The 27918-nt window shown below is 58.9% G+C and overlaps 2 protein-coding genes across 2 annotated transcripts; one reads left to right on the forward strand and one right to left on the reverse strand.

The window, feature by feature from the left end:
* Positions 1–1964: 1964 nt before the first annotated feature.
* Positions 1965–7888, reverse strand: LOC119103301 (endothelial differentiation-related factor 1 homolog). Its single transcript, XM_037226773.1, has 5 exons — positions 7781–7888; positions 4721–4863; positions 3643–3803; positions 3071–3164; positions 1965–2549 (listed from the first exon to the last, which is right to left on the reverse strand). Exons 2-5 carry the CDS (start codon positions 4845–4847, stop codon positions 2488–2490), a joined length of 444 nt encoding a protein of 147 aa, XP_037082668.1. The 5' UTR covers positions 4848–4863; positions 7781–7888; the 3' UTR covers positions 1965–2487.
* Positions 7889–7980: 92 nt separating this feature from the next.
* On the forward strand, positions 7981–27607 carry LOC119103193 (GTPase-activating protein and VPS9 domain-containing protein 1). Its single transcript, XM_037226638.1, has 23 exons — positions 7981–8059; positions 9602–9721; positions 9975–10151; positions 10422–10598; positions 11630–11839; positions 12428–12664; positions 13564–13686; positions 14436–14522; positions 16177–16341; positions 16751–16792; positions 18164–18254; positions 18861–18986; positions 19763–19933; positions 20306–20427; positions 20805–20953; positions 21394–21449; positions 21743–21813; positions 21850–21929; positions 22256–22379; positions 23234–23413; positions 24439–24798; positions 25342–25506; positions 26973–27607. The coding sequence occupies exons 1-23, from the start codon at positions 8015–8017 to the stop codon at positions 27429–27431; spliced, it is 3537 nt and encodes a 1178-aa protein (XP_037082533.1). The 5' UTR covers positions 7981–8014; the 3' UTR covers positions 27432–27607.
* Positions 27608–27918: the final 311 nt, after the last annotated feature.

Here is a 27918-nt window from a genome sequence, read left to right on the forward strand (position 1 = left end):
AGGAACCCTCATTGACGCAACAGCATCCCTGATCACCGCAGGTAGTCCGATAATTGTCACATAGATTCCAGTTCCGTGTTTTCCTGTGTTCTTCAGATATTTAGTTTTCCCTGACTAGATTATAAACGAAATGGGGTTCCTTGTGTTAACATGGTTAGCACATGTTCGTCTTAAAACGCTCAAGATCCTGTCAGAGATGATTACTGATAACAAAACTACGTAATATGGTGTTGAACATGCATGCTCGCAAGATATAGCAATAATAGCCTCGACGTCCGGCGTTGCAGTCTCCACGCCGTGCGGCCCGGGTCTTGCGGCTGTAATACTAAGCAATGGCAAATGAGCAAACGAAAAAGATGACGCACCTTAAGATAGATAGCTGGTAAACCATGTAAATCGGCATGCATGTTTAATGCAGTGCAAAAGTAAGCCAAATGTAACCTTAATCTGAAAAATGTGGTGGGGGACAGTTAACATTGCTGCCCCCCCCCCCCCACCTTGAAAAGTGGGGCGCCATGGCCTCCTTGCCCCCCCCCCCTCCCCTGTCCCTACGCCCATGATCACGGCGCTCCCCGTCGGGCGAGCAGCCACGCTAAACTGAACAACGGCCAATTGTTGCTTTTAGCGAAGATAGATTACTTCGCTGTTAAGTTAACTTGGAATACAAACAGAATTGGTTTTCACAGCTCACTCAATTAGCATTGCACTATTACAGGGTTTGGCTCCAGGTCCGCACCATGCGTTCTGTTTGGAAAGTTCATGCGTTGGTTGCACGTATCTGCGCGAAAGGCGTACTGAGACCAAACGTGGGGCCAGAGAGGCATATTGAGACCAAGCACAGGACCAGAGGTGCACTGAGACCAAGCGTGGGGCCAGAAAGGTGTACTGAGACCAAGTGTGGGGTCAGAGAGGTGCGCTGAGACCAAGCATGGGGCCAGAGAGGTGTACTGAGACCAAGTGTGGGGTCAGAGAGGTGTACTGAGACCAAGCGTGGGACCAGAGAAGAGAGGGGAGGAGCTAGTGGGATGTTTCGCTGCACTGTGTTAAAAATGGGCGTGTTTCCGCATATGGGTTCTACAGCATTTCCTCGCACCTTCCTATTTCGCAATTTGCGTGGGGCTGAGTGGAGGGCGAGTGGTAAGGATTGAGATCATAATATGCAGTGACTCGCTCTCGCTCTGCCTCTGCCCCTGCCCCTGCCCCTGCCCCTGCCCTGCCTCTGCCTCTGCCTCTGCCTCCTCTGCCTCTGCCTCTGCCTCTGCCTCTGCCTCTGCCTCTGCCTCTGCCTCTGCCTCTGCCTCTGCCTATGCTCATCTGCCCTCTGCCTCTGCCTCTGCCTCTGCCTCTGCCTCTGCCTCTGCCTCTGCCTCTGCCTCTGCCTCTGCCTCTCCTCTGCCTCTGCTCGCCTCTGCCTCTGCCTCTGCCTCTGCCTCTGCCTCTGCCCTCTGCCTCTGCCTCTGCCTCTGCCCTCTGCCTCTGCCTCTGCCTCTGCCTCTGCCTCTGGCCTCTGCCTCTGCCTCTGCCTCTGCCTCTGCCTCTGGCACGCTGCTCTGCCTCTGCCTCTGCCTCTGCCTCTGCCTCTGCCTCTGCCTCTGACCTGCCTCTGCCTCTGCCTCTGCCTTCTGCCTCTGCCTCTGCCTCTGCCTCTGCCTCTGCCTCTGCCTCTGCCTCTGCCTCTGCCTCTGCCTCTTGCCTCTGCCTCTGCCTCTGCCTCTGCTCTGCTCTGCCTCTGCCTCTGCCTCTGCCTCTGCCTCTGCCTCTGCCTCTGCTCTGCCTCTGCCTCTGCCTCTCTCTCTCTCTCTCTCTCTCCTCTCATTCTCTCTCTCTCTCTCTCTCTCTCTCTCTCTCTCTCTCTCTCTCTCTCTCTCTCTATCTCTCTCTCTCGAGGGTGCGCAGCAGCAGGGCTGTCAAGGTGCAACCCCCTGGCACAGACCGCCGCACAAAAGCCACAGCACCAAACAACACCAAGTCACTCAAGTTATATTCGGGTCATACCGAAAACGTAGTCCAAATATAGTCATTGATATACCGAAAACGCAGAACAGATCGGACGGAGCCAGATTCTCCTGCACACGTTCCGACCAACGAACCAAACACACGCAACGCTAAACAGCCAAAGTCTCCCGTCAGACGGCCGGCACGGCTAGCGCAGCAGCCAAACAGCACACCGCGAGAGGAAATTTTGGACCAGCGGGCTGACGTACGGCGCGGCCCCGGCCTGGCGCAGGGCCGGCGTGGCGTCACCCGACGCACTCGCCGGCGGCAGCGGCTCCCGGGGCGCACGGCGCTCCCCAAATCCCAGGCCGTAAGGCGAACGAAGCGGCGGCGACGGCGGCGGCGGCGGCGCGTCCCGCTGGGTGGGGCGCGCCGCCGTCGCCGCGGGCTGGCCGGGAAAACCAGCACCGAAGGGGCGTGTCAGCACCGGCGGCGGCCGGATCCGGGGGCGACTCCTCGCCGGAGGCCCACAGGGCGCAGCGAGGAGCAGGACTACTTCTTCTTGGGGCCGCCGAACAGCGGCTGACCCTTGTCCTTGCCACGCAGCTTCATACCTGCCGCCGGAGACGCCTTGGTGAGTGACGGACGGGCGACTCGAACCAGGTGCTGTACGTCTCCCCGAGACCTGGACCCGCCCGGAGAGCGGGGCCCCTCCACCCCCCACCTGGATCCCAGATGCCACGCAACCACACCACAGGCGAGACAGAGCGCCTCTGCTTTCTGACGATTTTTTGTGGTTGAAAGGAAAAGGATAAGGACCAAACCCAGAACCAATCATCTGTCGCCAGGCGCCCGGGGTACGTGCAGAGAAGGCGCAGCCGCCGGCCTCTGCCCTGGAGTGACGGGACAGACAGACGGAGCTCGACAGCCACAGTAGCACGGTGAGGGCGACTGCGCCGTGCTGCTGCTGCTGCCAGCGGCAGTTTCCATAGAGGCTGTGTCTGCACGTCTGCCTGTCCTACAACAGCTACACACCGCGACGTGGCAGGCGGAGGACACGGTGCGCCGGGACATCAGCACACTTCGCCAGGGCGATGGCTGCCTCGCGGAGCGGCGCCATATCAGGGACACTCACCGATCACCTTCTCCACCTTTCCGAGGACGACATTGTTGGGAATAGCTTTGCCTTGTTCATACTCCTGAATGATCTGCGGCTTTTCGTTGATTTTCTGAAACGTGTTGGAAGGATTTGTCACTGAGTTTTTAATCTCTTTTTTTTAAACACACCGGCCTGGTAAATAGCCTGTAAATAACATTTCTCATGGGTTCGAGCCATCTTACAACTGAGATCACCGAGATGACTCTGCACCAACTTGCCGGAACCAGGCCGACTGCTAAGGCCACAGCGGGGCCGATTACAGTTTACGGTGCGCACCTTGGCCCTACGTCAACCCTTGCCGCTTGCTACGTACCCGCTGCGCTGAGCGAGAATCCCCTGGCTGCGCTTTTAACACATAGTTCCGAGATCTGAACATGATATACAGCCACACCTGAGCGTAACGACACGCTGTTCCGACAACGCAAAAACCCACTACACAGCCTGAATAAACTTTCGGGGCACCTCCAATCCATGAAGAAAATCCATCCGGGAAACAGCACACGTCATGCGTCGCGGAAACGTCACACCTTACGGCGCCGGAAACTCACGGTGGCCAGCTCCTTCTGGGAGAGGTTTTTGGCCTGCCGGCCCTGCTGGATCAGCTTGCCAACGTCCAGCGACACCTTACTATGCTTCAGCTCGTCGTGCTCCTGGTCCAGCTTGGCTGTGTTCTTCGTCACAACATGCTGTTTGTTCGTGCCGGCGTTATCTGCGTCCAGAGATGCGCACACTGTCGTACACTCGTGCTGGGTCACACTGTCGTACACTCGTGCTGGGTCATACTGCCGTACACTTACACTAAGTCACACTGTCGTATGCTTACACCAGGTCACACTGCCGTATGCTCACGTTAGGTCACACTGTCGTAAGCTTGCGCTAGGTCACACTGCCGTATGCTCACGCTACGTGTACTGACAAAGAGTAAGTCTGTTTGGTTAACACGACTGGCGACGCTCTGAGCTCGTGGGTGGAACGATCCACCAGTCATCTGACGTTCTCTGCAAGCGTGAGCGGATGGCTGCAAGCGCGGAGGGAAAACGAAAGCGGCATGCAACTGGTGAAGACGCCGATGATCAATGATGTGAGGCTAAAGTGACGCGTCACTCACACCATGATCACACAACAGCCTTGATCACTCGCGCACCAAAATGAATCGTCACTGCTAGCCTCGAATGCTGACAGCTGTTTCGTAGCTGTACGATACGACATTTGTTGTGAGTGTACGTGGGCGCGTGGGCGTATAACTGTTGTCGGTTTCTGTCACAAACACCCTTGACAGTTTGCTGGTGGGGGGGAGGTCCGAGAGTCCGCCTGAGAAGGCAACCATCATTCACGTATAGCGCATACAGGATGACTTTAATGATTACCTACTTACATTCGCCAAGGTAAGATTATAATTACGTCCTAAAAACTATCGCAGAAATGACCAACAAAGCTAAACATACAAAAAAAAAACACCTGCACGTGCCACATCTTGGGAAAGGGAGATGCCAACATTCTACCTGAATGCTTTGTGGGCCGGTCATGTGCTGGGTCCAACAGAAAATAACACCCCCGGTCCCGACCCGACGGACTCTGAGCAGAACAATCACGGCCTTTTGGGGCGCTGCTTCAACCGCAGCTTACATTTCTGCTGCGTTTCCACGGCCATGCCGGACCGGATGGCCTGGTTCACAGCTCCCTCCGACTTCATCTGAGCTGCCTTGGGCGCCTTCTTCCGAAGCACCACCACCTTGTCCCAGTCGTCAGACATGGTGGCGGAAGATGTGCTGCAAATAGACAGTGGCCGGGTGACGCCATCGCACCGCGGACCGCACGCTGCTGTGCGCGCGGTGGTGACAGCGTTGTTGTTGATGTTGTGTTGTGTTGACACTGTTGTTGAGAATGTTTGGCACATAGTCCTTCATAATGCACATCCACATCTCAAGCCCAGCTGTTTCTGGTGGTGTTGAGTCTCAAACCCCTTACTGCGTAATTTATGCATCGACGATCTATGCACCACGCCACAGAGAGCAAGAAAGCGCAAAGCCTGTATCATGGGTGCAGCTTCTCTGAACTCTCAGACTTCCAGCATTCTGGGACAACTGGCATCTCTTTTAAAAAAAGATCTGCCTCAGCAGCAGCAGGGATGCTGTACCTGCAGCTGTCTGTATTCTCATTGGTGCCCATGATCTGACTTCAGCAATGGTCTGTCATGGCACCCAGCTGCCTCTGCAGATGACTCTTATACTGTGAAGTCCACAGATTCTCAACATCACCAGCCATGCCTCAGCTGTATTGGGATGGCATAACCACAAATGGTTTGCACTCAGGCTGCCCCTGGCTGGGGTATCTGTTGGTCCACAATATTTTTGTCTACATTTAAGGCAATTTTTTCAATGAATGGATTTCTGGGATCAGAGTGCATTATACACATTGCTTGATCCTGGCACCAACCATCCCATTGTGCAATTCCAGATCAACTACAGAATGTGGTGACACGAGTTTAATGTGCTGCAATGCCCGGCAGTCAGTTTGTCTTCCCTTTGATGTTACCTGACCATCAAGCTATTTCCCAATTGTTTTATCTCTCCTGAAATGACTAAAATGCAAATGAAACTTGCTAATGATTGTCTGGCCCTTAGACCATTCCTTCAGAATGCCTTAGCCAGGAGGCCCATCTGCCTCTTTCTGGCTGCACTGTTCTGCTGATAGTATCTGTGTGATGCTGCAGACCCACAATGTCTTTCAAGACATTGTTTGGATGGCAGAATGGTGGTTACTGCTGGTTTCCTTAACTGATGTATTAATTAGCTTCAGTCCTTGCCATTTGTATATTAGGGAATGGTAGCGCACCCTCTGAAAACAGGGCACTAGATCCATGCACCGGACTGTTGGACGGTTGAATAACTGCTAAACACATAGCTACATCAAAAGAAAAAATGTCATTACACCTGTGAAAACATTTGCATGATTGATACAAACTGCATGACACATTTCTTCAGTATATTATCAAGATTCCTTTAACCAAAACTGATGCATCTATGTACAATTAAATACTTCAGTGTCTCCTCTGATAGGGCATGGCATGGCAGACAGAACAAATGAAAAATGGTCAATTACAACATGGTAATTGAAAGAGGAAAAGTGGTGCTTGAAATATAGCTGACATAGCTGGCAAACTAGCAAGCCATATGAGCAAAAATGTAGCTAGCAAGCTATGCTAGCAAAAAGATGGCCAGCAAAATACACCAGCAGAAACAAAGGTAGCAAGCTATAAGCAGAAACAAGGGTAGCAAGCCATGCTAGCAAAACATAGCTAGCAAACTATGCCAGTTGGTATGCATGGGACCAGGGTTGTGCTTCAGTTAGGGTCAGACAGAACTGAGCTTTCCAAAAAGGCAGGCTCTTTTCATTGCATAATAAACATCCCAAATTCATGGTAGGCTGTGCTGAGCAAGCAAACTGGTCATGCCTTCCAGCTTAACAGGTGAGGACAACCAGCTGCAAAACCTTTGCAAGCCTGATGCAGATTTTGCTCCCTGCTGTTGATGATCTGATACTTCACCAGAATGCTGCATAATTATCACAGAGCATCATAACTGGCACAAAAAGCTGGCCTTACCTATGGAATTTGTTCTTGGAATTCAACCTGACAATATTTTCTTGGATTCTACCTAACAATGAGGCTCCAGAGTCCAGACCCATCAGCCTACAGCCTCTGGATGCTGGGTATGAAATGCTAGATTTAGGTTAAACTCAATCTTTATCAAGACATAATGCAAATAAAGTGGACAATACCTAGACAGCATATTTGATGATAATTTGGGCTAATGATAATACTGATATAGGTGAGCTAATGATAATACTCATATGGTATCCATTGCAGATAATATGTTTGACTTATATTTAGATCTCATTTAGATATACAGATAACATATTTGACCCACATCTACATTATATTTTGGTGCATCACATGCAATGAACAACTGCTTTTTAACCAATTAGCAACTGTCTTCATCTTCCTTGCTATCTGACCTTTATGCAGCATAGTATCCTGACAGTTTCATGTGAAACATTGCCAGCAATGGACACCACATAATGCATTTCAAAATTGATATAATTTTTTGCTGTTTTTAATTGCTTTTGGTAGGTTTTCAATGAAAAACTCAAAACATTTATTTTGACAGAGCAGCATGATATTTTTTCAACAGGTTTTAAACCACTTAATAGTTCAACATTTTCTACCATTTAATGATTCAAGTAAGTGAATCAGGAAGTGCACCACCAAGCACAACCTGACAAAGTACTTTATAGAGTGCATACCTCAGTAATAAATCAATACACAACATAAATCATACATACACAAAAGTCTAATCAACATGACATATGCTCCTGGAAGATAAAAATGAGCAGGCATGAAGTCAACAGGAAAGGGAAGGTATGATGCAGATGTCATGAATGAGTGACCACTCACTATCCATAAAAGACAGCAGTGAACAGCTGCAGCACAAAAAAAGATCAACATCATGGGAATAGGTAAAATCAAAACATTGACATGTAGCAGGTAGACCTTGGGAATACCAGTCAACCGTCACCTCGATTTGGTCAAGAGACCAATACTATGCATATGACTACTAGCGTCATTGCTACGTGACATTTCCACTTCACCCAAGCTCCAACTTAAAGCCCACACATCAACCTCACCTTTTAAAAGTTGAGTTAAATAAATGCCGCCACAATCCCTCGCTAAGCACCCAGCGACCCCTATCCAACTGCCTGCGTCAAGTGATTGACGTCAAGGGCATATTATGTTGCGCGTGGTGTTGACATGAATGGTAAGTGGCGCACCTGTTACATTCCTGACTCAGAACCGTCAGTGCTCTTTTTTCTTTGCTTCTGGTGCCTTGCCTTCAAGGAGACCTTGGGAAAGAGGCGCGGATGAGACGTGCGGGATCGGTCCGGCGACTTTCCGCTCCTGATTCCGTAAGGAAAGACCCCCCCCGCGCGTGAGTGGTATGGCCCGTGGGCGTTGGGGTGCGGTGGCGCTATTTGGCATGATCATTTCTCGATCAACTGTTAAGAGCTAACTGAAATCAAACTTTTATGTGAGTTTAATTGAAATATAATGCATGATAGATGAAATAAGGCATCGTACTTTCGGCATGGCAGGTGCAAGCACGATAAAATGCTACGTCTCCCTGGATTAAACACGCCTGATGTCATGTTTGCTGTTTAATTATGTTTATGCCATGTGTGCCTTCTTAATTTTGCATTTGATGTGCTGCTTATTAGGCCGCTATGGTTTGCACATGATGAACTAATAGCTCCAAGTTGTATGACATGGTTTATTCTTGTCCAAGAAAGGGTAAAATTCAGTGTTTTTATGTTTGAGATGTTTTGGGCATTCTCTGGACCTATGAAAAAGCTTTCTGTATTCTGGGACTTCAAACAAAAGAGAACATTAGCACCAGTGATAGCACTGGCATGGTTAGATGACAATTTCCTGCATGATCCTGATTGTGGTGTGGATGTATGCACTGATGTGGCAAGCAGCTCCCTACACATACTGACACTGCTCATAATCCACCAGCAGCCATCCAGCACCAACAGCAGAATATTGCTCTAAGCATGTGGTTTGCATCAGCATTTATGTTACCATTGCAGATACTTGATGAACCAAATGCACTTTATTTTGGTATTGACTTTGAACAGGTGTGGAACTATTGCTCTCAGATCTTTAAGGCTGACATGCATTACCACCTGAATCTGCATTCTGCAATGTTGTCCTTGAGTGTGAGGGTTGGGGGCATGTATAGGAGCATATCATGACATTTCTGTTTCTTGCTTGTGTTATCCATTGACCGAAGTTTTTATGCTAAAGGCTGCCAGGTTTAGTGTGCCAGTAGCTTGTTGTTGACATTCAGCATTAATGTTTGACTATAATTTGAAGTTCCCATATTTCACAATGTTTTTAGTGAATAATTCACATTCTAGTGATGCAAAGGCCGTATTTTGATATAAGAGCACAATATGTCCTGGAAAAACAGGAGTTTAAAGCCTGTATTGCTCACTTTAGTTGCATGATATAAAGCATTTAATTATTTGTCATAAATTATACTGGCATGGCACAGATGCTGTTTTGTGCCAACCTGTGTAGTGCATGCACACTGTAATTTGGGACTGTTTTTACTGATAAGGTGGGGTCATATCCCACAGCCCTTTCCATTGTCTTGGATTAGTACATTAAAAGGCATGGTTTTGCAGTGAATTTTTGTCTTTGAGCATGTTCCCTATGTTCCTGGCATTGAAATTAATTGATCAAATTATGCTTTGGTTTTACTTTTGCAATATTGCTACAATATATTCTTGCTATATAAATATAAAATGTGGAAGATAGGTTGGCTTGTACATATACATGGATCTTAATATGTTAACACTAACTTGTCTCATGCAAAGTCTTAGTGTATGAAAGCTTAAGAATGAATAGCTTATGTTGCAAATGAACTGATTCAATTCTTATTTCAGTATAGTGACAGTAAGATGGCAACTCCCTACATGGAGTTGTTAGAACTGTCCCAATGTCTGAGAAAAGAAAAACTGTTTGTGGAGTCAGAAAAGGCACAGATACAAGACTTGAACAAAAAGGTGGGTAATGTTGGTAAGACTTCAACCTGAATGTTTTCTCATTGCAACCAAGATGTGTTGTGTACAGCAAAGATAATTAGTGGTAAAAAAGGTTGTTTGTCATCTTTGATCTTTGGCTTCAAAGGTTCAGGCATACATCTCTTTTAACTACACTTTTTGATGGCATTTTGCCATGTCATTTACCATCTTCCTATGGTTGGTATGGTTGCATCCTTCTACATTGTGTTTTTTCTGTACATGACATTGTCAACAGGTGATGAAAGCTGTAGAGGACCTGTACCACTTGTCATGGATCACCCGCCAGCAACAGATCAACCTGGAGGGACTGATCTTGTCCCGGGCTGGCATCACGCCAGCAGTCTGCTGCCGACGTGACTCGCACCTGCAGTCGGCACAGTTTGTGGACAGCTACAGACAGCTGGGGCCCATTGTAAGTTGTCTGCTGAGGCCACTGTCCGCCTCACATGTCTTATCCTGTGTGGGGGCTGATGGAGATAAATGTTTCATGCAGCTATTTTGCTTACTTATAAATTACATGTTTTAGTGCCCATCTTAATGGGTTGGAATGAAAGCCTTGCACATGTAGTGATGGGCTTTTTTGAGACAAAACCAGGGCATGAATGCCTTGTATATGGAGAATGACAGTACCAGCTGGGGAGGCTAGCCCGCAGCGTCTGACTGGGCTGCTGCCGCGCCTCAGGACCCTTTCTACTCGGAACTGCTGCAGCAGCTGCGCAGCAACCCTGCGCTGGTGGCGCGCCTGCTGCTGTTCGGCGAGCGCTCCGACCCTGCCCAGGTCACCACGCTCGTCGACACCATCTACTCGGGTGTCTACGGCAACTGTATCCTGCAGGAGGACCAGCTGAGCGTGCTGCAGGTACGCCGCCGCTGGTGTCCGACTGCCGGGCCGCAGCCGGGCACTCTTCCGGCCGAACTGGCGCCGTGTGATCGGAGGCGGGTCAGACTGTGGAGTGGGGCTAGCTCATGGGGAGTGGGAGTGGAGCCCTGGCTCATCAGGCTTCTGTCCTGGATTGGTTTGAGACAACACCCGCGAGATGAACGTCCATAACATGGCGAGGAAAGACGGGCCATCTGGACAACAACGCCCTCTGGTGCTCTGCTGGGTTTGGGCATTCACTGTTGGTTTGTGCTGCGGGCTTCCGGTATCGGGTCAAAACGTGGGTCATGAAACGTCTTACAACGGGAGGAAGGGAGTGAAGGGGGAGGAGGAGTTGAGGCCAACTTTCCAAAAAGTACCTGCTGTATATATGTGGCCATGTATGTGCACACACAAAGTTTTTGACGCTTCGGCTCCTTTCGGGCAGGTTGGCCCCACATTGTAGGAGCATAACATGAGTGCTAGGGTCCCCAAAGCGATCCGAAGCCCCACCTATGTGCTGTGGCGAGTTTCACAAAGCAGGGAAGAGTTAACACATGTTTGTTCTGGGTGTGATTGCAACATCTGACAATGCGCTGGACTTCAGCACGAGCACCGCCGAATAGCCTGAGGGCGCCTTTGATCGCGATGATGATTAGCCCGCGAATTTGTCTACCGCGTTGTCATCCCGACCATCATTTTCCTTGTGCCAGATGCCCTGTCCTGGTGTCTGGCGAACTCTCCGATAATCGTGCCTGCTGTGGGCGGGTGACAGGTGGCGGCGCGGACCCGGCCGCGGCGCGCCACCCCATGCGTGCCAGCGCACACCAAGGTGGCTGACGGCGTCTCCGTGACAGGTGCTGCTGATGTGACTGACGGCGCTGCCGTGACAGGTGCTGCTTATGTGGCTGACGGTGTCTCCCCGACAGGTGCTGTTGATGTTGGCGTCTCCGTGGCAGGTGCTGCTGATGTGGCTGACGGCGTCTTCCCGTCAGGTGCTGCTGATATGACTGACGGCGTTTCCGTGACAGGTGCTGCGGCAGCTGATGGTGACGCAGGTGGTGTGCGCCGAGGCACCGCAGCGGCTGCTACGGCGCGGCTCGTGCGTCTTCAGCCGCGTCTACAAGGCCTTCTGCGAGGGGCTGTTCGCCGCCAAGCTGTTCCTCACCGCCGCTCTTCATCAGCCCGTCATGCAGCTGCTCATGGACGACGAGTGGTTCCTGGACATCGACCCCAACAAGGCAAGTGCGGCGCCGGCAGGAAATGTGTGCTGGGTGCTGAGAAATACCGCCTGAGCCGTCAACCTTGTCGGAACCGGTTAGGACACGCGACATGTATGCGAACGGCTCCCACCGTCGTGGCTCCGCCTGACTCGACTCCCCGTGAGAAGCCCATCTGACCGGTGCAGGGAGGGGCAGAAGCCCGTCTCCCGCCCCTCGTGCCGGCGCAGCCTCCGAGGACCCCCGCCCCCGGCCCGCCGTGGCCCAGTCTCTGCCCCGGTCAGGTGGACGAGGGCCTGTCGGCCGAGGAGCCCCCGGCCCGCCGTGACCCAGTCTTTGCCCCGGTCAGGTAGACGAGGGCCTGTCGGCCGAGGAGCCCCCGGCCCGCCATGATCCAGCCTCCGCCCCGGTCAGGTAGACGAGGGTCTGTCGGCCGAGGAGCCCCCGGTCCGCCGTGACCCAGTCTCTGCCCCGGTCAGGTGGACGAGGGCCTGTCGGCCGAGGAGCCCCCGGTCCGCCGTGACCCAGTCTCTGCCCCGGTCAGGTAGACGAGGGCCTGTCGGCCGAGGAGCCCCCGGTCCGCCGTGACCCAGTCTCTGCCCCGGTCAGGTGGACGAGGGCCTGTCGGCCGAGGAACGGACGGCACGGCTGGGTCGGCCGGCGGTGGGCGGCGCCGACGGCCGCGCGCGCTACCACGCGGCCGTGGCTGACCGGCTGGCGCGGTTGACCGAGCGCTTCGTCACGCACATCGCCGACAACGCCGCCTGCTTCCCGCCCAGCCTGTCGTGGGTGGTGCGCACCCTGTACCACCTGCTGGTCAGGGAGGACCGCTGCAGCGCCGACCAGGTGAGCGGGCGGGGCGGGGCGGGGCGAGGCGGGGTGGGATGGGGCGGGACGGCACGGCACGGCACGGCACGGCACGGCACGGCACGGCACGGCACGGCACGGCACGGCACGGAACGGAACGGAACGGGACGAGCGGAAGGAGTCTGCTGGACGGACACCGGTGCCGGGCTGTAGTCATGATGCGGTACTGCGGCACGGCGTCAGTACTAGGCCGAGTTCATAGTTTACCTCGCAGACTTGCGATCCCCAGGAAGACGCGTGCGTTACAAGCTGGTATCACTCGGAATATGAACGATAGAACGTGGACGCTATTGTACATCACAGACTGGCAGCACACGGAAGGTAGTGTGCATTTAAATTGTCAGTCTGCAAAGCCGCCTAAGCCGCCAGTGTCAGGAGCACCATGTATTGAAAGCGGATAGGATGCCAGGTGGCATTGTGCACTGCAGCTGGAAAACACACGTGAACCAATGTGAATTATGTAGACTCATACACATGAATGGGTATCGCTGTGTATTTCGGAAGATATAGCGGTGTTCCTTCTAGACTGGCAGCGCAGGCAGCAGTGGTTACAGTCTGGCGTTGCAGGGGTTCCAGTGTTCATTGCAAACTGGCTGCACGGGTGACAGTGCGTTCTATAGAGTGATGACGTATGGATGACACCGCTCACGTGCAGTTCAGACCGGCAGCCTAGGTGGCCGTGACTGGCCAGCCCACCCCTGGCTACCTTTCATACTGCGCCGGGGCACAGCATGCATAATGGGAGCCAGTCCGCCGGATTTACGACTGGCACGCGTGAACAGCTCGCGGCGTGCGCCCCCTGTGCCCCCGCCGTCGCTCCCCGGCTGGCAGCGCCCCCTGCTGACGCTGGCGCCGCGGTGACGGCCGTCCGCTCGCAGGTGAACGCCATCTGCGTAGACCTGCTGTTCGCGTTCTTCATCTGTCCAGCGGTGGTGGACCCCGTGCAGTACGGCATCCTGGAGGCCCCCGTCAGCCCGGCGGCGCGGCATAACCTGATCCAGGTCAGCTGTGGTCAGGGGCGTAGGACGGGTCGGCCGGAGCTGCGGTCAAGGGTGCGGGACGGGTCAGCCGGAGCTGCGGCCAGGGGTGCAGGACGGGTCAGCCGGAGCCGCGCTCAGGGGTGCGGGACGGGTCAGCCGGAGCTGCGGCCAGGGCTACGGGACGGGTCAGCCGGAGCTGCGGTCAGGGGTGCGGGACGAGTCGGCCGGAGCTGCGGCCAGGGGTGCAGGACGGGTCAGCCGGAGCTGCGGTCAGGGGTGCAGGACGGGTCGGCCGGAGTTGCGGTCAGGGGTGCGGGACGGGTTAGCCGGAGCTGCGGCCAGGGGTGCAGGACGGGTCGGCCGGAGTTGCGGCCAGGGGTGCAGGACGGGTCGGCCGGAGTTGCGGCCAGGGGTGCGGGACGGGCGAGCCGGGGCTGTAGTCAAGGAAGGTCAGCATCCGTGCATGGCGTGCCCAGGTAGTGGTGCAAATACGCCACATAACGTGGGTCCCAATTTGCCACCGATATGACCGTTCTGCTGTGTCCATGCAATTCAGACTTAGCTGTGCTTCGGGCTGCGGAAGCTGCCGGCTGTGCCGCCACCCCTCGCTGCTTGTCCACGGCTCGCGCCGGGTGTGGAGCACGTGTCCTGACCGGCGTGTCGTCAGTGGAGCATCGCCGATGCGTGCAAGGTCATGGCAGCGTACCGCGGCGACCGCCACCCCCAGCGGTGCCCTGTGCGTGACCGCGCCCCCGCTGGCTGGCCCGCAGGTGGGCCAGATCCTGCAGGTGCTGGCCATGAACCAGTGGGAGGAGGTGGACCCCCGCCTGCGCCCCTTCTACGACAGGTTCGACAAGGTGAGCACCACGGCACGCGCGCTCCGCCAGCGTGTGCTGCAAACCCTCCCTCAGGCCTTGGGCCCGACGATAAATAGGATGCGGGGTCCAGCGACAGCTGCGGTCACTGTGCACCAATTCAGCGTTGGGGTAAAAATTTCAGTTGCTTTCATTATTGCAGAGCAATGGAACCCCCCGTGGAGGCATGTCTTCACATCAGTCTGCAGTCCGCCGCAGTGTCGTGTCATGCCATCGAACTCGATGCCGTGTTCAGCACGGTGGGCGCGGCATACCGCCGAGCCAAGGGCTGTATCGATTAAAACCGCTTATAACTGGTATTTGCTGGATTGAACCCTCCTCTGGGTCTTCAGCGTGAGGGATCTCGAGATGTTTCAAATGTTGGATAAGGAAGTGATGTGATTAGTGGCGTTTATTTCAATATCAGGTTGGTTGATATATATATATATATATATATATATATATATATATATATATATATATATATATATATACAATGTAGGTTGATGAATAGGTTGATGGTGTTCCTGAACAGGGGCGAAGTACGTAGCTTTCGGCAGTTTAAGGGGAATGATGTCATAGTGAAGAATTTGATGTCGGCAGAGCGCGTTTGGGTGGCCTACGGGTAATGTCCACGTGCGTGTATGAAAGCATCCGAGTTATGCACATTGGGTTAGGATGTTATCTTTGACTTTGTCGGTAGGTAGAGGCTCTAATATTGCGAGTGTAATTTTAGGTCTTACGCAAACTTGGGACAGCCGTTGACCGGGGAACCCGCAACAGTTGTTTTAACCTTTTGTTCGTCATTCTTCCTCCTCAGAACTTAGACACTTGCGAATGTCTAGACTTTGAGTTACCCCAAGTATCACATTTGTTGGGTGTACTGCAGTATTCTCACTGGAAGGAAGCTGTTTTGGTTTCGTATGTCCACCCAGTTAGAAAAGCAATTTGCTAGTTGCGCGAAATGTATAGTACATTTTTGGTGCGTTTATCCCATATATATTCGAGGGGGATATTTACAAAGTCATGAACGCAAAAATAAGGTTAGCTGTTAAAACCACTTTTGTAACAAGAGTATTGATTATGCAATAGTTTAGCTGCTCGCCTGGGAAGCCAGAGGCGTGGGAAGCCAGAGGCGGGCTTTTATCCCCGCGGTGCCCGCCTTTTCAGGCTAGGGTGAGAGGTCCTTATCTAATCAAAACTTCAGCCAGTATCAGACGTTCCAGATGGCTTTAGTCATATACTGTTATTCAATGACTTAACTCACCAACCCTGGCCACCTGGCCGTCCCGCGATGCCACGAGCCGCCCCTCCCCCTTCCCCTCCCGTCATGTGTTCCCCTGCTGACGTCACCTATCCTCCCCTGCTAACTTGGCGCGTTCCTCTGCTGACGCCATGCATTCTCATGCTGACGTCACATGTTCCCCTGCTGACGTCACCTATTCTCCCCTGCTAACTTCGCGTGTTCCTCTGCTGACGTCACGTGTTCTCCTGTTGACGTCACATGTTCCCCTGCTGACGTCACCTATCCTCCCCTGCTAACCTGGCGTGTTCCTCTGCTGACGTCACGTGTTCTCTTGCTGACGTCACCTTTCCTCTCCTGCTGACGTCGGCTGTCTGCCGTCTGACGCGGTGCCGTCTCCGCCGCCGTCCGCAGGGCAGCGTCTCGTCACTGTTGGGCTGCATTCTGACTGGCGGGCCGCAGGAGGGCCCGCCCGCGGAGCAGGAAACGCGGCCGGCCGGACCGCTCCAGCACGAGAGCCGGCTGGTCGGGCTCAGCCGGTCGGCCGTGCTGATCACCCGGGACCACCTAGACCCCCTGGTGAGGCGGCGCCGGCGTCCTGAGTGGAGGGAGGGGACCCTCCGGCACTTGGGGGAGGTTCGCACCGCGTCCGTCGGACGGGCGGAAGGCGTTTGACGTGTGGGGCGCCTGGGGAGCCACCGTATCTAGTGAGCCGGGCACCGTCCTCCGAGTCCGCCCGGAGAAGCCTGTGGTACCTATCGTCTGGCGCGCTGGGTGGCGGCCTACCCTCTCTGAGGAGCTGGTGACCCTGCCGCTCTGCAGGGGGCGGGCTGCCCCCGGTGAGTCACGCTCAGATCACGCGGTATCCCGCCCTCTCATTTGCTGAGTCGGTAGCCACCACGGAGGCGTGGCGAGTGCGTTGGCCGCGTGAACCGGTCGCTACCTATCGCTGGCGAGGCGAACCTCTGACGCTGGGCCTTGCTGCCAGGTGGGCCTGCTGCGCCAGATGGCCGCCGAGACCTCGGAGCCGGCCGAGCAGCGGCTGCTGGAGGGGCTGACGGCGCACCTGCCGGCGCCGGAGCCGCCGCCGCCGACGCCGCCGGTCGTCGCCTCGCCGAGCCCCGGCCTGTCGCCACACGGCCAGCACGGCAGCCGCCGCAGCCGCATACTGGACAAAGGTGGGCCGTGCGCTGCTGACCGGTCAGAGGGGAGGACGTGTGACAGGGGGGGGGGGGGGGGGGGCGTGAGGTCAGCCGGCAACGCCGTCTCGGGTTCAGCTCGTGCTGTTGTACGCTGCGCGGCTATCCATTTTAAAGGCAGACTGTTACGTTGCCGCGTTGTCTGACATTGGCGTTAAGTCAGCCGTGCTGCAGACTTTTTTCATTGTTGACGCCGAGCACGTGCGAATTCACCCTCATCCCCCACATGCTCCTCTCGAAATGGTTAACTCTGATCTGACCGTAGCTGCCCTTCGGCGTATGCGGCGGTGACTGAGACGCCGCGCCGCCGCGGCTTGACGCGCCGCGCTTCTCCGGCAGTGCACACGAGCGTACAGCGGCGCGGCCGGAGCACCGGCGCCGGCCCGGAGGCGCCGCTGGCCGAGGAGCGGCCGCTCGAGGTGCTGGTGGTGTCGCTCAACACGCCCGGCGTCTGCCCGGGCATGGTCGGCGAGCTAAAGGTCAGCTGCCGACGGACGCCGCTCAGCCGGCCCCCGCGTCCCGTCCGCCGTGCTGGCGCTGGTACTGGTGCTGGTGTGTGCGGTTGCTTGGGGGGGGGGGGGGGGGCGTTCATCACATTGTAAAATGTGATGAGGCGGCATCACGACAACCCGGCACGGTCCATGTCCCGCCATACGGCTGCCCGGCACGGACCATGTCCCGCCATACGGCTGCCTGGCACGGTCCATGTCCCGCCATACGGCTGCCTGGCACGGTCCATGTCCCGCCAGACGGCTGCCTGGCACGGTCCATGTCCCGCCATACGGCTGCCTGGCACGGTCCATGTCCCGCCAGACGGCTGCCTGGCACGGTCCATGTCCCGCCATACGGCTGCCTGGCACGGTCCATGTCCCGCCAGACGGCTGCCTGGCACGGTCCATGTCCCGCCATACGGCTGCCTGGCACGGTCCATGTCCCGCCAGGCGGCTGCCCGACACGGTCCATGTCCCGCCAGATGGCTGCCCGACACGGTCCATGTCCCGCCGTCGTCAGCCGGATGACCACCGCGTCGTGTACCCCTGTCCCTTGCGACCGTTGTCCGTACCTGTGCTGGTGCCACCTGTTCCGTGACCTTGCCGTGACCCTGCGGTGACCCGCCGCCCGTCGGACAGGTGCTGCGCGCCGGCGGCGAGGAGCGGCCGGGCCGGACGCTGCTGGAGCTGGACGGGCCGGCGCCGGCCGAGCCGGACGAGGCCGCCAGCCAGGTGTCCAGCTCGGGGCCCGAGCCGGCCGGCAAGCGCACGCGAGCGAGCCTCAGCCACGACGGCTCCATCGGTGAGGCGACGCGCGGAGGGGTAGAGGGGGGAGGAGGCGCTCGCACCGGGCACGGGTGACTAGACACATCCTGGCACCAGTCAGCAGTGGCAATCAGTCGAGATGTACTCATCTGGAGGTCACTGGCCTGTGGTGGCGTTGGGGGGCTCGGTGCGCCAGGAGTGCGGGCGAGATGACTGGCCGGGTGTGGGTCATGAACTTGGCATATTAGAGTGTACTCTAGGTTTTGCCGAGCTTCTGTCTGTCCGTAGGCTGAACGAAAGAGAGTGTGAGCCCGTCTTGACTGACGAGGAACATCGAAATGACAGGGAGAATAACGGTCGGAGTGGAGGTTGTCTTGTGCAGGATTCTCTGGCCGCCTCGGACGTGGTATGTCGCGGCGTCAGCGTCTAACACATCGGGAGGGATCTCAGAGCAGCGTCTGACTCCTCGGGGTGATCTCAGAGAAGCGTCTGGCACCCGGGGGTTGATCGCAGAGCAGCGTCTGACACCCCGGGGGTTGATCTCATGGTAGCGTCTGACACCCCTGGGTGATCTCAGAGCAGCGTCTGACACCCCGGGGGCTGATCTCAGAGCAGCGTCTGACACCCCGGGGGCTGATCTCAGAGGCGGCCAGCAACGTCAGCGACAGCGACGACTCGAGTCTGGAGGACGCCGAGCAGTACAAGGACGACAACCTCAGCGACATGGTCTCGGCCAACGTGTCCGGACGGGAGACGCCCAACGTGTCCGGTGAGTGGTGCGGCTGGCAGGCGGGGTGGCGGGACGTGCCGGCGGCGCGTCTGGCAGTCGCCCGGCCGGCCGGTGCTGTCACGGCCGGCGGGTGCGGGGTCATGGCGTGTGCGGTGCCGGTGCCGGCTCTCTGGACGGCTTGGATCAGGGGCTGGTTTGCTGTTGGCGTCCGGAGCTACGGACAGCAAATGGGGCGGCCTCCAACGGCGCCTGCAGCCCAAGGCGCAGGACTTGCCGGCGGGCAGATCTTTTCGGCCGTTTCTGCTGTCGCGTTTTTGGTCAAGAGCGTTTCAGTCTTCCTGAGACGCCTGAGACGGAGCCGGGGGGGGGGGGGGGGGGGGGGGTGAGAACGTCCGGTTTCATCGTGAGAAACCGAATGTATCTCAACTGAGCTGTCTTCATGGAGGTTGCATGCCGACGTAAATTCTTGAGCGCGCATCCGATCCCAGCCTTGCACACCATCCGGGACTTGGATTTCAGATGCAGCCGGCCAGCACTATCTAGGATCTTGAAAATGTATAGCACTACCAGTCATTTGACCCCGCATCTACCGTCATGTCTGCCGACAACTGCTGGCTATCCAACCATGCACCAGCGCGCCTGCGGTGGCTTTGAGCCCCGACTCAACCGTACCAGACAGCTGGGTGCTGCAAAGTAAAGCAGCGCGACTGAGCCTGCGCCCCAGCGCCATCGCCGCCGATGCCTGGCCGCCTTCGCCGGTGTTACCTGCGCCAGCGCGCCGTGCGCCGCCCGCTGACCCCCTTATGGCGCGGCAGGCCGCAACACGCCGTCGTCTCAGGTGACGGACGAGGCGGACACGCTGCCGAGCGGCGGCGAGCGGCCGGGCGGCGGCCGCGCCGCTCCGCACCCGCCGCCCGCCGCCAAGCCGCCGGCCACCGTCATCGAGGACAAGTTCGGCAAGTTCAACATCAAGCCGCTCAACGAAGGTACGGGCGGCTGGGGTGGCCGGCGGCCGCGCAGGGCTGACGTGGCCGGCGGATTCACAGAGCTGGGGTGGCACAAGAGCAGAGCTCGCCTCTCGGCTCGCTGGATGGATTCTGGAGGTGTATCGGGTGCGCCGTGCAGTAGGTCGCCGGTGGCCTCGTGCCCAGCCCGCGTGGCTGGCGCTGTCGGCCAGCGTGTATGGCTCCGCCGTCCGGGAAGGTCGGGTCCACTCCGCGCGGTCGACCGGCGCTGTCGGCCAGCGTGTATGGCTACGCCGTCCGGGAAGGTCGGGCCCACTCCGCGCGGCCGGCTGTCGCTCGAGGCCGGCATCGGTCGGGCGTGACGGCGGCCGCTGACCGGGGTCCGGCCGCCAGGCGACGAGACGGTGTCGATGGTGTCTGACACGTGGAGCACGGACGTGCTGGCCAGCGACACGGAGACGGTGGAGCAGGCGGACGCGCCGCTCACCTCGCGCCAGCTGCTCGAGCTCTGCACGGTGAGAGTCGTCTCGGCGGGCGCGCAGTGGGCGTCACTGGTCGCGTGCCGCTTGTTTGGCCTATTGAAGTGAGGTGTACCCGCGTCCGGGCTGCTCAAGGCGTCTGTTGTGCGTCGACTGTCTCCCTCTGAGTTGAACAGGGCTCTTAAACGGTGATTCCGGATAACCGATGTTCGTGGGTTTTTTCGCTCCAATGACCTTTAGTCCTGTTTTTTAGACCTCGATATTCCGTTTTTGACATTTAAGACGCCGTGCTGCTGTTTCCCAGCACGCTAGTGCTTCTGAACGCTAGCGCAGCCTGACCTGACCCCAGGCAGTGTGTTTGGGACCCACGTCGCTGTGTGCGCCTGATGTGGTGACGGTCGCCTGTCGGCCAGGGCGGCGTCGGCCTGGAGCCCAGCGAGACGGCCTCGGAGGCCTGGAGCACCGACGTGCTGGCCTCAGACTCGGAGCGGGACCGGCTGGCCGAGGTGGACGCCGACGACTCGGCCAGCGTGGCGCGCTCCGACGACACAGCGCGCTCGGAGTGCGCCGCCGCACCGCCCGCCGCCGGCGCGCCGGAGTCGCCGCCGCTCAAGGCGTCCGTCAGCGCGCCGGCGTTCCCGGCGGCCGGCGGCGGCGGCGGCGCGGCGCGGCCCGAGCGCGGCCGCCAGATGTCGGGCGAGTCGGTCTCGTCCGACTTCAGCTCGGCGTCAGGCCTGCAGCGCGAGCGCGGCCGCACGACGGCGGCGGCTGCGCGGCCGACCCCGGCGCCGGCCGCGCAGCCGCCGCCGCCGCCGCCGGCCAGCCCGCCGACCGCGTCGAAGGCGCCGCAGTCGGCTGGCTCGTTGAGCAGCAGCGGCAGCGGCTGCGACCTGGCCGAGCCGAGCTCGGGCGCTGTGACGGCCGAGCCGGCCGGCCCCGAGCCGCCCGCCCTCCCGACGGCGACCGGTGAGAGGCCGCGGCGCCCCCGCCCACCGCCGGCAGACGCCCCGGGGCAAGGTGTCTTGATGAGATGTCAGTGCTAGAGGACGAAGTTGGAGGTCAGGATCTTGCTTCCGTCTCAGGAAGAAACACTCCTGGTTTGTCTCCGAGGAATAAGATTATTACTACTGTCGTTTCTATGATTTGATACCATCCTGATGTCTCGTTGGTCGTGGCTTCTGTCCCAGTTGATGTTTACCGACCGCGGTTGCCATGCGTCGTTCTTCAAGAGGCCACCTAACCTGCCTGTCTGGTCGCCTGCCGAGAGACCGTTGACGCTGGCGCCGCGCCAGCCGTGCGGCGGCCCGGCGTGTCGGCGCCGCCGCCTCGCCTTGACGCGTCCGTGCGGCAGGCTCGGAGCCGGCGCTGCGGCCGGCCGCCGCCACCGGCGCCATTCCCAAGTCGATCAGCTTCGACAAGACGGCCGAGCGCGGCGACCGGCGTGCCGCCGACGAGCAGGCGCGCCGCGGCTTCTTCAAGAACCTCAAGCTGCCGTTCAAGAGCCGACGCAAGGGCTCGCGCGAGCTCGTCTCCGACAGGTGGGTGGCGCCGCTCGGGCCGCTCGGTGTTGTACAGAGGCGGCCGGTGCCCCCGTGTCGTGGGGAAGTGGCCTGTCTTATCTGTCTCCCGTTGACGACGGGCCGAGCCGTTGGGGACGACAGTAGCGTGCTGCGCCGGAAAGTCTGACCGGCTGCGCGCGATGTGCGCTGCCTGAGCCGAGCGTTATAGCCGCGTCAGGAAGTCCTTGACCTGCTGCGCGCGGCGTGCGCTGCCCGAGTCGAGCCTTCTCGCCGTGTCAGGAAGTCCTTGACCGGCTGCGCGCGGCGTGCGCTGCCCGAGTCGAGCGTTCTCGCCGTGTCGGCAGGCTGGAGCGCGGCTCCGGGGACGGCCGTGAGGTCCTCGGCGACCGGAAGGGGGCGGAGTCGGCCGAGACGTCCGACGACATCCTGGCCAAGTACCGACGCAAGACGCCGGACGCGGCCGCCCAGGTGGCTTAGGACGGGCGGACGGGATGGCGGGCTGAGGGCGGCTAGACGGGGTCATGGGTTGGGGGGCGGGTGGACGGGGTGGTGGGCTGAGGGCGGCTGGACGGGGCGGCGGGCTGAGGACGGCGGACGGGGTGGTGGGCTGGGGACGGCTGGATGGGGTGGCGGGCTGTGGACGGGCGGACGGAGTGGTGGGCTGAGGACGGGTGGACGGGGGTGATGGGCTGAGGGCAGGTGGATGGGGTGGCGGGCTGAGGACGGCGGACGGGGTGGTGGACTGAGTGCCGGTGGACGGGGTGGTGGGCTGAGGATGGGTGGACGGGGTGGTGGGCTGAGGGCGGGTGGATGGGGTCATGGGTTGAGGGCCGCTAGACGGGGTGGTTGGCTGAGGGCGGTGGACGGGGTGGTGGTCTGAGGACGGACGGACGGGTTGGTGGGTTGAGGGCGGCCGGACGGGGTGGCGGGCTCCATGCGGGTCGCGTGGCTGGCGTAGCAGGCTAATTGTCGCCGCACAGGCGCCAGCCAGGCCGGTTTTGGGGGAGACGTCGCGGTGACTGCGCGGGCCCCGTCCTTCTAGAGGCCATCGCCGGTCATCAGCAGTACGCAGCGACTCCCTGGCGTCGTTGACAATGGTTCTTCCTCGTCCGTGCCTTTTAAACCCAGGATACGTGATTTGTCAGTCTTATAGCCAGACTCACCACGTACGTGATGTTGATAGCTTGCCGCCTTGTTACCCTATCGTGCACCGCCTATGTGCAAGGACACCGACTCTGCCTGGCTGTTGAGCCAGCTGGCAGCGGCGACCCGCTGCTCCCACCTGCCGTGCGCGTGACCCTGTGCCGGTCGGTCGTCATCAGACACGCTCGGGCGCGACGCTGGTCGATGGAGCGACCGAGGACGAGGCAGCCGCCGACCTGGTCCGCCTCACGATCGACCCCAACAACGTGGAGGCGTCGTACGCCTTCTCCGATGCCAAGCGCAAACTGCGCCGCGTTCTGTCCGCCGCCAACGTGCAGACCTTTCCCTGGAGGCCTCAGGTGAGCGGGGACACTTCTTTAGCGGCCTGAGGTGAGCGGAGACGCTCCCCTGGCGGCCTCAGGTGAGCGGGGACACTCCTTTAGCGGCCTCAGGTGAGCGGGGACGCTCCCTTGTTGGCCGCAGGTGAGCGGGGACACTCCTTTAGCGGCCTCAGGTGAGCGGGGACGCTCCTCTGGCGGCCTCAGGTGAGCGGGGACGCTCCTTTAGCGGCCTCAGGTGAGCGGGGACACTCCCCTGGCGTCCTCAGGTGAGCGGGGACACTCCTTTAGCGGCCTCAGGTGAGCGGGGACGCTCCTCTGGCGGCCTCAGGTGAGCGGGGACGCTCCTTTAGCGGCCTCAGGTGAGCGGGAGACGCTCCCCTGGCGGTCTCAGGTGAGCGGGAGACGCTCCCCTGACGGTGACAAGTGAGCCAGAGACGCTCCCCTGGCGGCCTCAGGTGAGCGGGAGACGCTCCCCTGGCGGCCTCAGGTGAGCGGGAGACGCTCCCCTGGCGGCCTCAGGTGAGCGGGAGACGCTCCCCTGACGGTGACAAGTGAGCCAGAGACGCTCCCCTGGCGGCCTCAGGTGAGCGGGAGACGCTCCCCTGGCGGCCTCAGGTGAGCGGGAGACGCTCCCCTGGCGGCCTCAGGTGAGCGGGAGACGCTCCCCTGGCGGTGACAGGTGAGCCAGAGACGCTCCTCTGGTGGCCTCAGGTGAGCGGGAGACTCTCCCCTGGCGGCCGCGCATAAGCCGTAGGCATGCGACATAGTCGCTGGCGTGTTCTGCCGGTCGAATTTTTGTGCTCCTGCCATGTCAGACACTGGGCACTCATCTGGCCGATTTCTCCGACGGAAAGGGCGCGGCGTGACATATGTTGCGGCAGTATGCCCCCGACCGGTCTGGCGAACGCAAGGTGAGTTCAAGGTTATCTCGTGGCCATGTTCACAGTAACGGTACGTGTTTTTTGGTGATAGCAGGAGCATCAGCGCCCTGGGTCGGCGCCGCCGTTCTCCCGCTGCCACTGACGCCTCCGCTCCGCCGCCAGCCGGGCCGGGACGAGTCAGGCGCGCTGCTGTCCTTCCTGCGACTCCAGCTGTCCGAGTACATCAGCCTGCAGGACCACGCGCTGATGGCGCAGCTGCACGAGACCGTGCGCTGCGTGTCGCTGTTCGACGCCGCCGGCCAGCTGGCGCTGCTGCGCTCGCTGCGAGAAGACTACAGCGGCCGCGCGCCCTACATCGCCTACCTGGTCCGCTGTCGCGACGGCCTGCTGGACACGCTGGCGCACGTGCAGCTGACGGTGCGCCACGTGCGCCGCGACCAGACGGTCTGCACGCGCGCACTCGTCGACAAGTGCGTGCTGCTTTTCCTCGAGCGGCACAAACAGACTGTGCACCGGTTCCAGGTGAGCGGCCGTCGTGGGCGGCGGAGAGGGGAGGATGGTGGCCGTCAGAGGGGACGGTCGACGCGGGCAGCTGGCGCGTACTCGTCGGTGTCGGCGGTGAATGGGGGCTCAGTTGTGTTCTGGAACGGCTGGAAGTTGGAGAGCCGCTTCTTGGCCTCCCTGGTGTTAGCTGGTCTGTGTTTATCGCTGACAGTCCTGGGCAAGACAACTGTAGACCCTGACTCAACGGATAGGTATTCACAGGAGGATATTGAAAATGCGCGTCCTGCAAGGCTGCTAGAATCGGCATTTTTCAGTACGAACATTAAGGAGCGCCAACATTAAAGGGAGTTGACGCGGCCCCAACCACCCTTTTCATACTGCATCTCGTTGTCATCAGTGCAGTGGGCCGGCGCGCTCTGCCCCGTGCCACTGCATGAGCAAACACAGGAGCAAGCCCGGGGAGGCAAACCCAGGGGCCGAACCCAGGGGTCAACTGGCGCCGGTATTGCGTGTGAGGGCTGCGCTCGCCCAGGCTGACGGCGGCGCCCCACTCCCGCCCAGGCGAGCTTCCAGCAGGCGGCCGCCTCTGACGAGAAGACAGACCTGGTGGCGCGCTTCCTGGCGCACCTGGGCGACGAGCTGCTGCGGGACCCCGACTGGCAGGCGGCCGACGACCACCAGCTGCACCTGGCCCGCGAAGCCATCGAACAAATGGTCATGGCGCAGGTGAGAGGCCGGTGAACACGCGCCCACGGTTTAGGTGAGAGGCCGGTGAACATGCGCCCACGGTTCAGGTGAGAGGCCGGTGAACACGCGCATACGGTTCAGGTGAGAGGCCGGTGAACACGCGCCCACGGTTCAGGTGAGAGGCCGGTGAACACGCGCCCACGGTGCAGGTGAGAGGCCGGTGAACACGCGCACACGGTGCAGGTGAGAGGCCGGTGAACACGCGCCCACGGTTTAGGTGAGAGGCCGGTGAACATGCGCCCACGGTTCAGGTGAGAGGCCGGTGAACACGCGCCCACGGTGCAGGTGAGAGGCCGGTGAACACGCGCCCACGGTTCAGGTGAGAGGCCGGTGAACACGCGCCCACGGTTCAGGTGAGAGGCCGGTGAACACGCGCCCACGGTTCAGGTGAGAGGCCGGTGAACACGCGCGCACGGTGCTGGTGAGAGGCCGGTGAACACGCAGGTGAGTATGTGGCCATGGCGCAGGTGAGAAGCCGATGAACACGCAGGTGAGGGGCCGGTGGACTTGCGCCCACGGTGCAGGTGAGAGGCCGGTGAGCACGTGGTCACGGCGCAGGTGGGGTGCGCGAATTGGCCAGATCTTGGGTCAGGTCGCAGCTTACATAAATCCGGCTGCGACCGTAGAATCGATGCCGTTATTCACCATACGCTTTCCCTATGCCTGTGAGGCGGCAGAATGGCTCTCCCGAGTCGTCCGGTTGCAGTCCCAGAACCGAGGGATTTCGTCTGGCAACTCGTGGCCAAACTTTGTCTTGCAACCTTCTAAAAGCAAGTTCAGTTGTTTTCCCAACCATCTGCCCGACCGTCCTAGGCACCCGCGACGTGCTTATTCATCTTCCGCTGTGCGGTAGGTCGTGAAAACAGTCATGTGTGCACCATGTGACATTTTGCCCTTTTTATCACTAACACGTTGGTTCATCTTGCCGGCGTCAGTGTAGGGAAAGTTAAAACTCATTGCAGACTAGCGCACAACTTTGACATTTCTGTAAAAACCACAGTGTATGGATGACGTGTCTTGCAAGCTGCTGGAAAAAGATGATTGCAGTTTGCTGTGCAGAAGGTGCAATGCAAGGCACGATGGGGGCTGAACAGTTCCGTTTTACCGTGCAAACTATTTCGAACGCGAGTTATAGTTCATTGACAGGTTATTAACCGGTGATATAGGAAGCTGCCTGCGATACGCCCAACGATTCCGAGCGTGCCTCTGAATAGAGGATGTTTTTGCATCACCCACTTGCCAGCGAGGCGTCCGTCTCGTATGCCGTGAATGAGCGCCTCTATCGGCGACGTGTAAGCTGTGGGAATGTGTGTTTCATGCGGCGAATGTATCGCTTGAATCGTCCTACGGGCATTTCGCCGTGACGTCACTTTCTGGTGCACTCGATGATCTGCTGTACCTGATAATCTGTCTCACCTGGACATCGTTGACCTCGCTCGTCGCAGATCTACACGCTGGCGCTGTACCCAAACGGGGAGGCGGACGTCAGCCGCGACCAGGTGCTGACGGGCCACATGCGGCGGCTGGCGCTGGTCGTCACGCCGGGCCACCCGGACCTTAAGATACCCAGCGTCTATCACTACGAACACCCGTGGCCGAGTGCGCAGGCCGAGATCACCGCCCTCAACGCCTACAAGACGGCGCGCGACAAGGTGGCCTGCGTGACACGCTGCTGCGCCACCATCATGAACTTGCTGCACATCGCCAACGAGCGCTCGGTGCCGGCCGCCGACGACCTGATCCCGGTGCTGGTGTTCGTGCTGATCAAGGCGTGCCCCAGCTCGCTGCTCTCCACCATCCAGTACGTCAACAGCTTTTACGGCGACCGGCTGGTGGGCGAGGACCAGTACTGGTGGACGCAGTTCTGTTCGGCCGCCGAGTTTATCAAGACCATGGACTACTGAGCGGCGGCGGCGGTCGGCGGGGCGCCGCACCCGGCGGGTTGTTGACGCCATCCGCAGGCCCGGTGTCCCCTGCCCCTCCCCCGTGGACGGAGCCGTCCACCCCTCCTGACGTCGTCCCGTGGCCGGGAGCGACCGTCACCGTCCGTTGTGCCGCGCTGAGCTGAAGCTTGAGGCCACTGTAGTGACATCCGGTGCCATCGCGCTGCGGAGCTGACGTCACGCGTACGTTCTGCGCGCTGATTGGCCGGATGTGACGTCACGGGCCGGCGCGCTTGACGCCGTTTGGTCCGCGGCTGGTGTGGCGCCGGCCCTGCCTTGCGTGTTGGCGGCTGTGCGCGGTCCGCCCGGCCGTGTTGGACCGGGTACAAATGCGCCTCGCACAGTTGGGGCGTGCTTGCCACTGGAGGGCGACGTTGCGCGGCCGGTGGGGTGGCGCGTGCTCCCGGGACGCGGTCGAGCACGGGAGGCGGAGAGACGAACGGTGGTT

The sequence above is a fragment of the Pollicipes pollicipes genome, unplaced genomic scaffold (assembly GCF_011947565.3).
Source record: "Pollicipes pollicipes isolate AB1234 unplaced genomic scaffold, Ppol_2.1 Scaffold_5724;HRSCAF=6776_pilon_pilon_pilon, whole genome shotgun sequence".
NCBI classification, from domain to species: domain Eukaryota; kingdom Metazoa; phylum Arthropoda; class Thecostraca; order Pollicipedomorpha; family Pollicipedidae; genus Pollicipes; species Pollicipes pollicipes.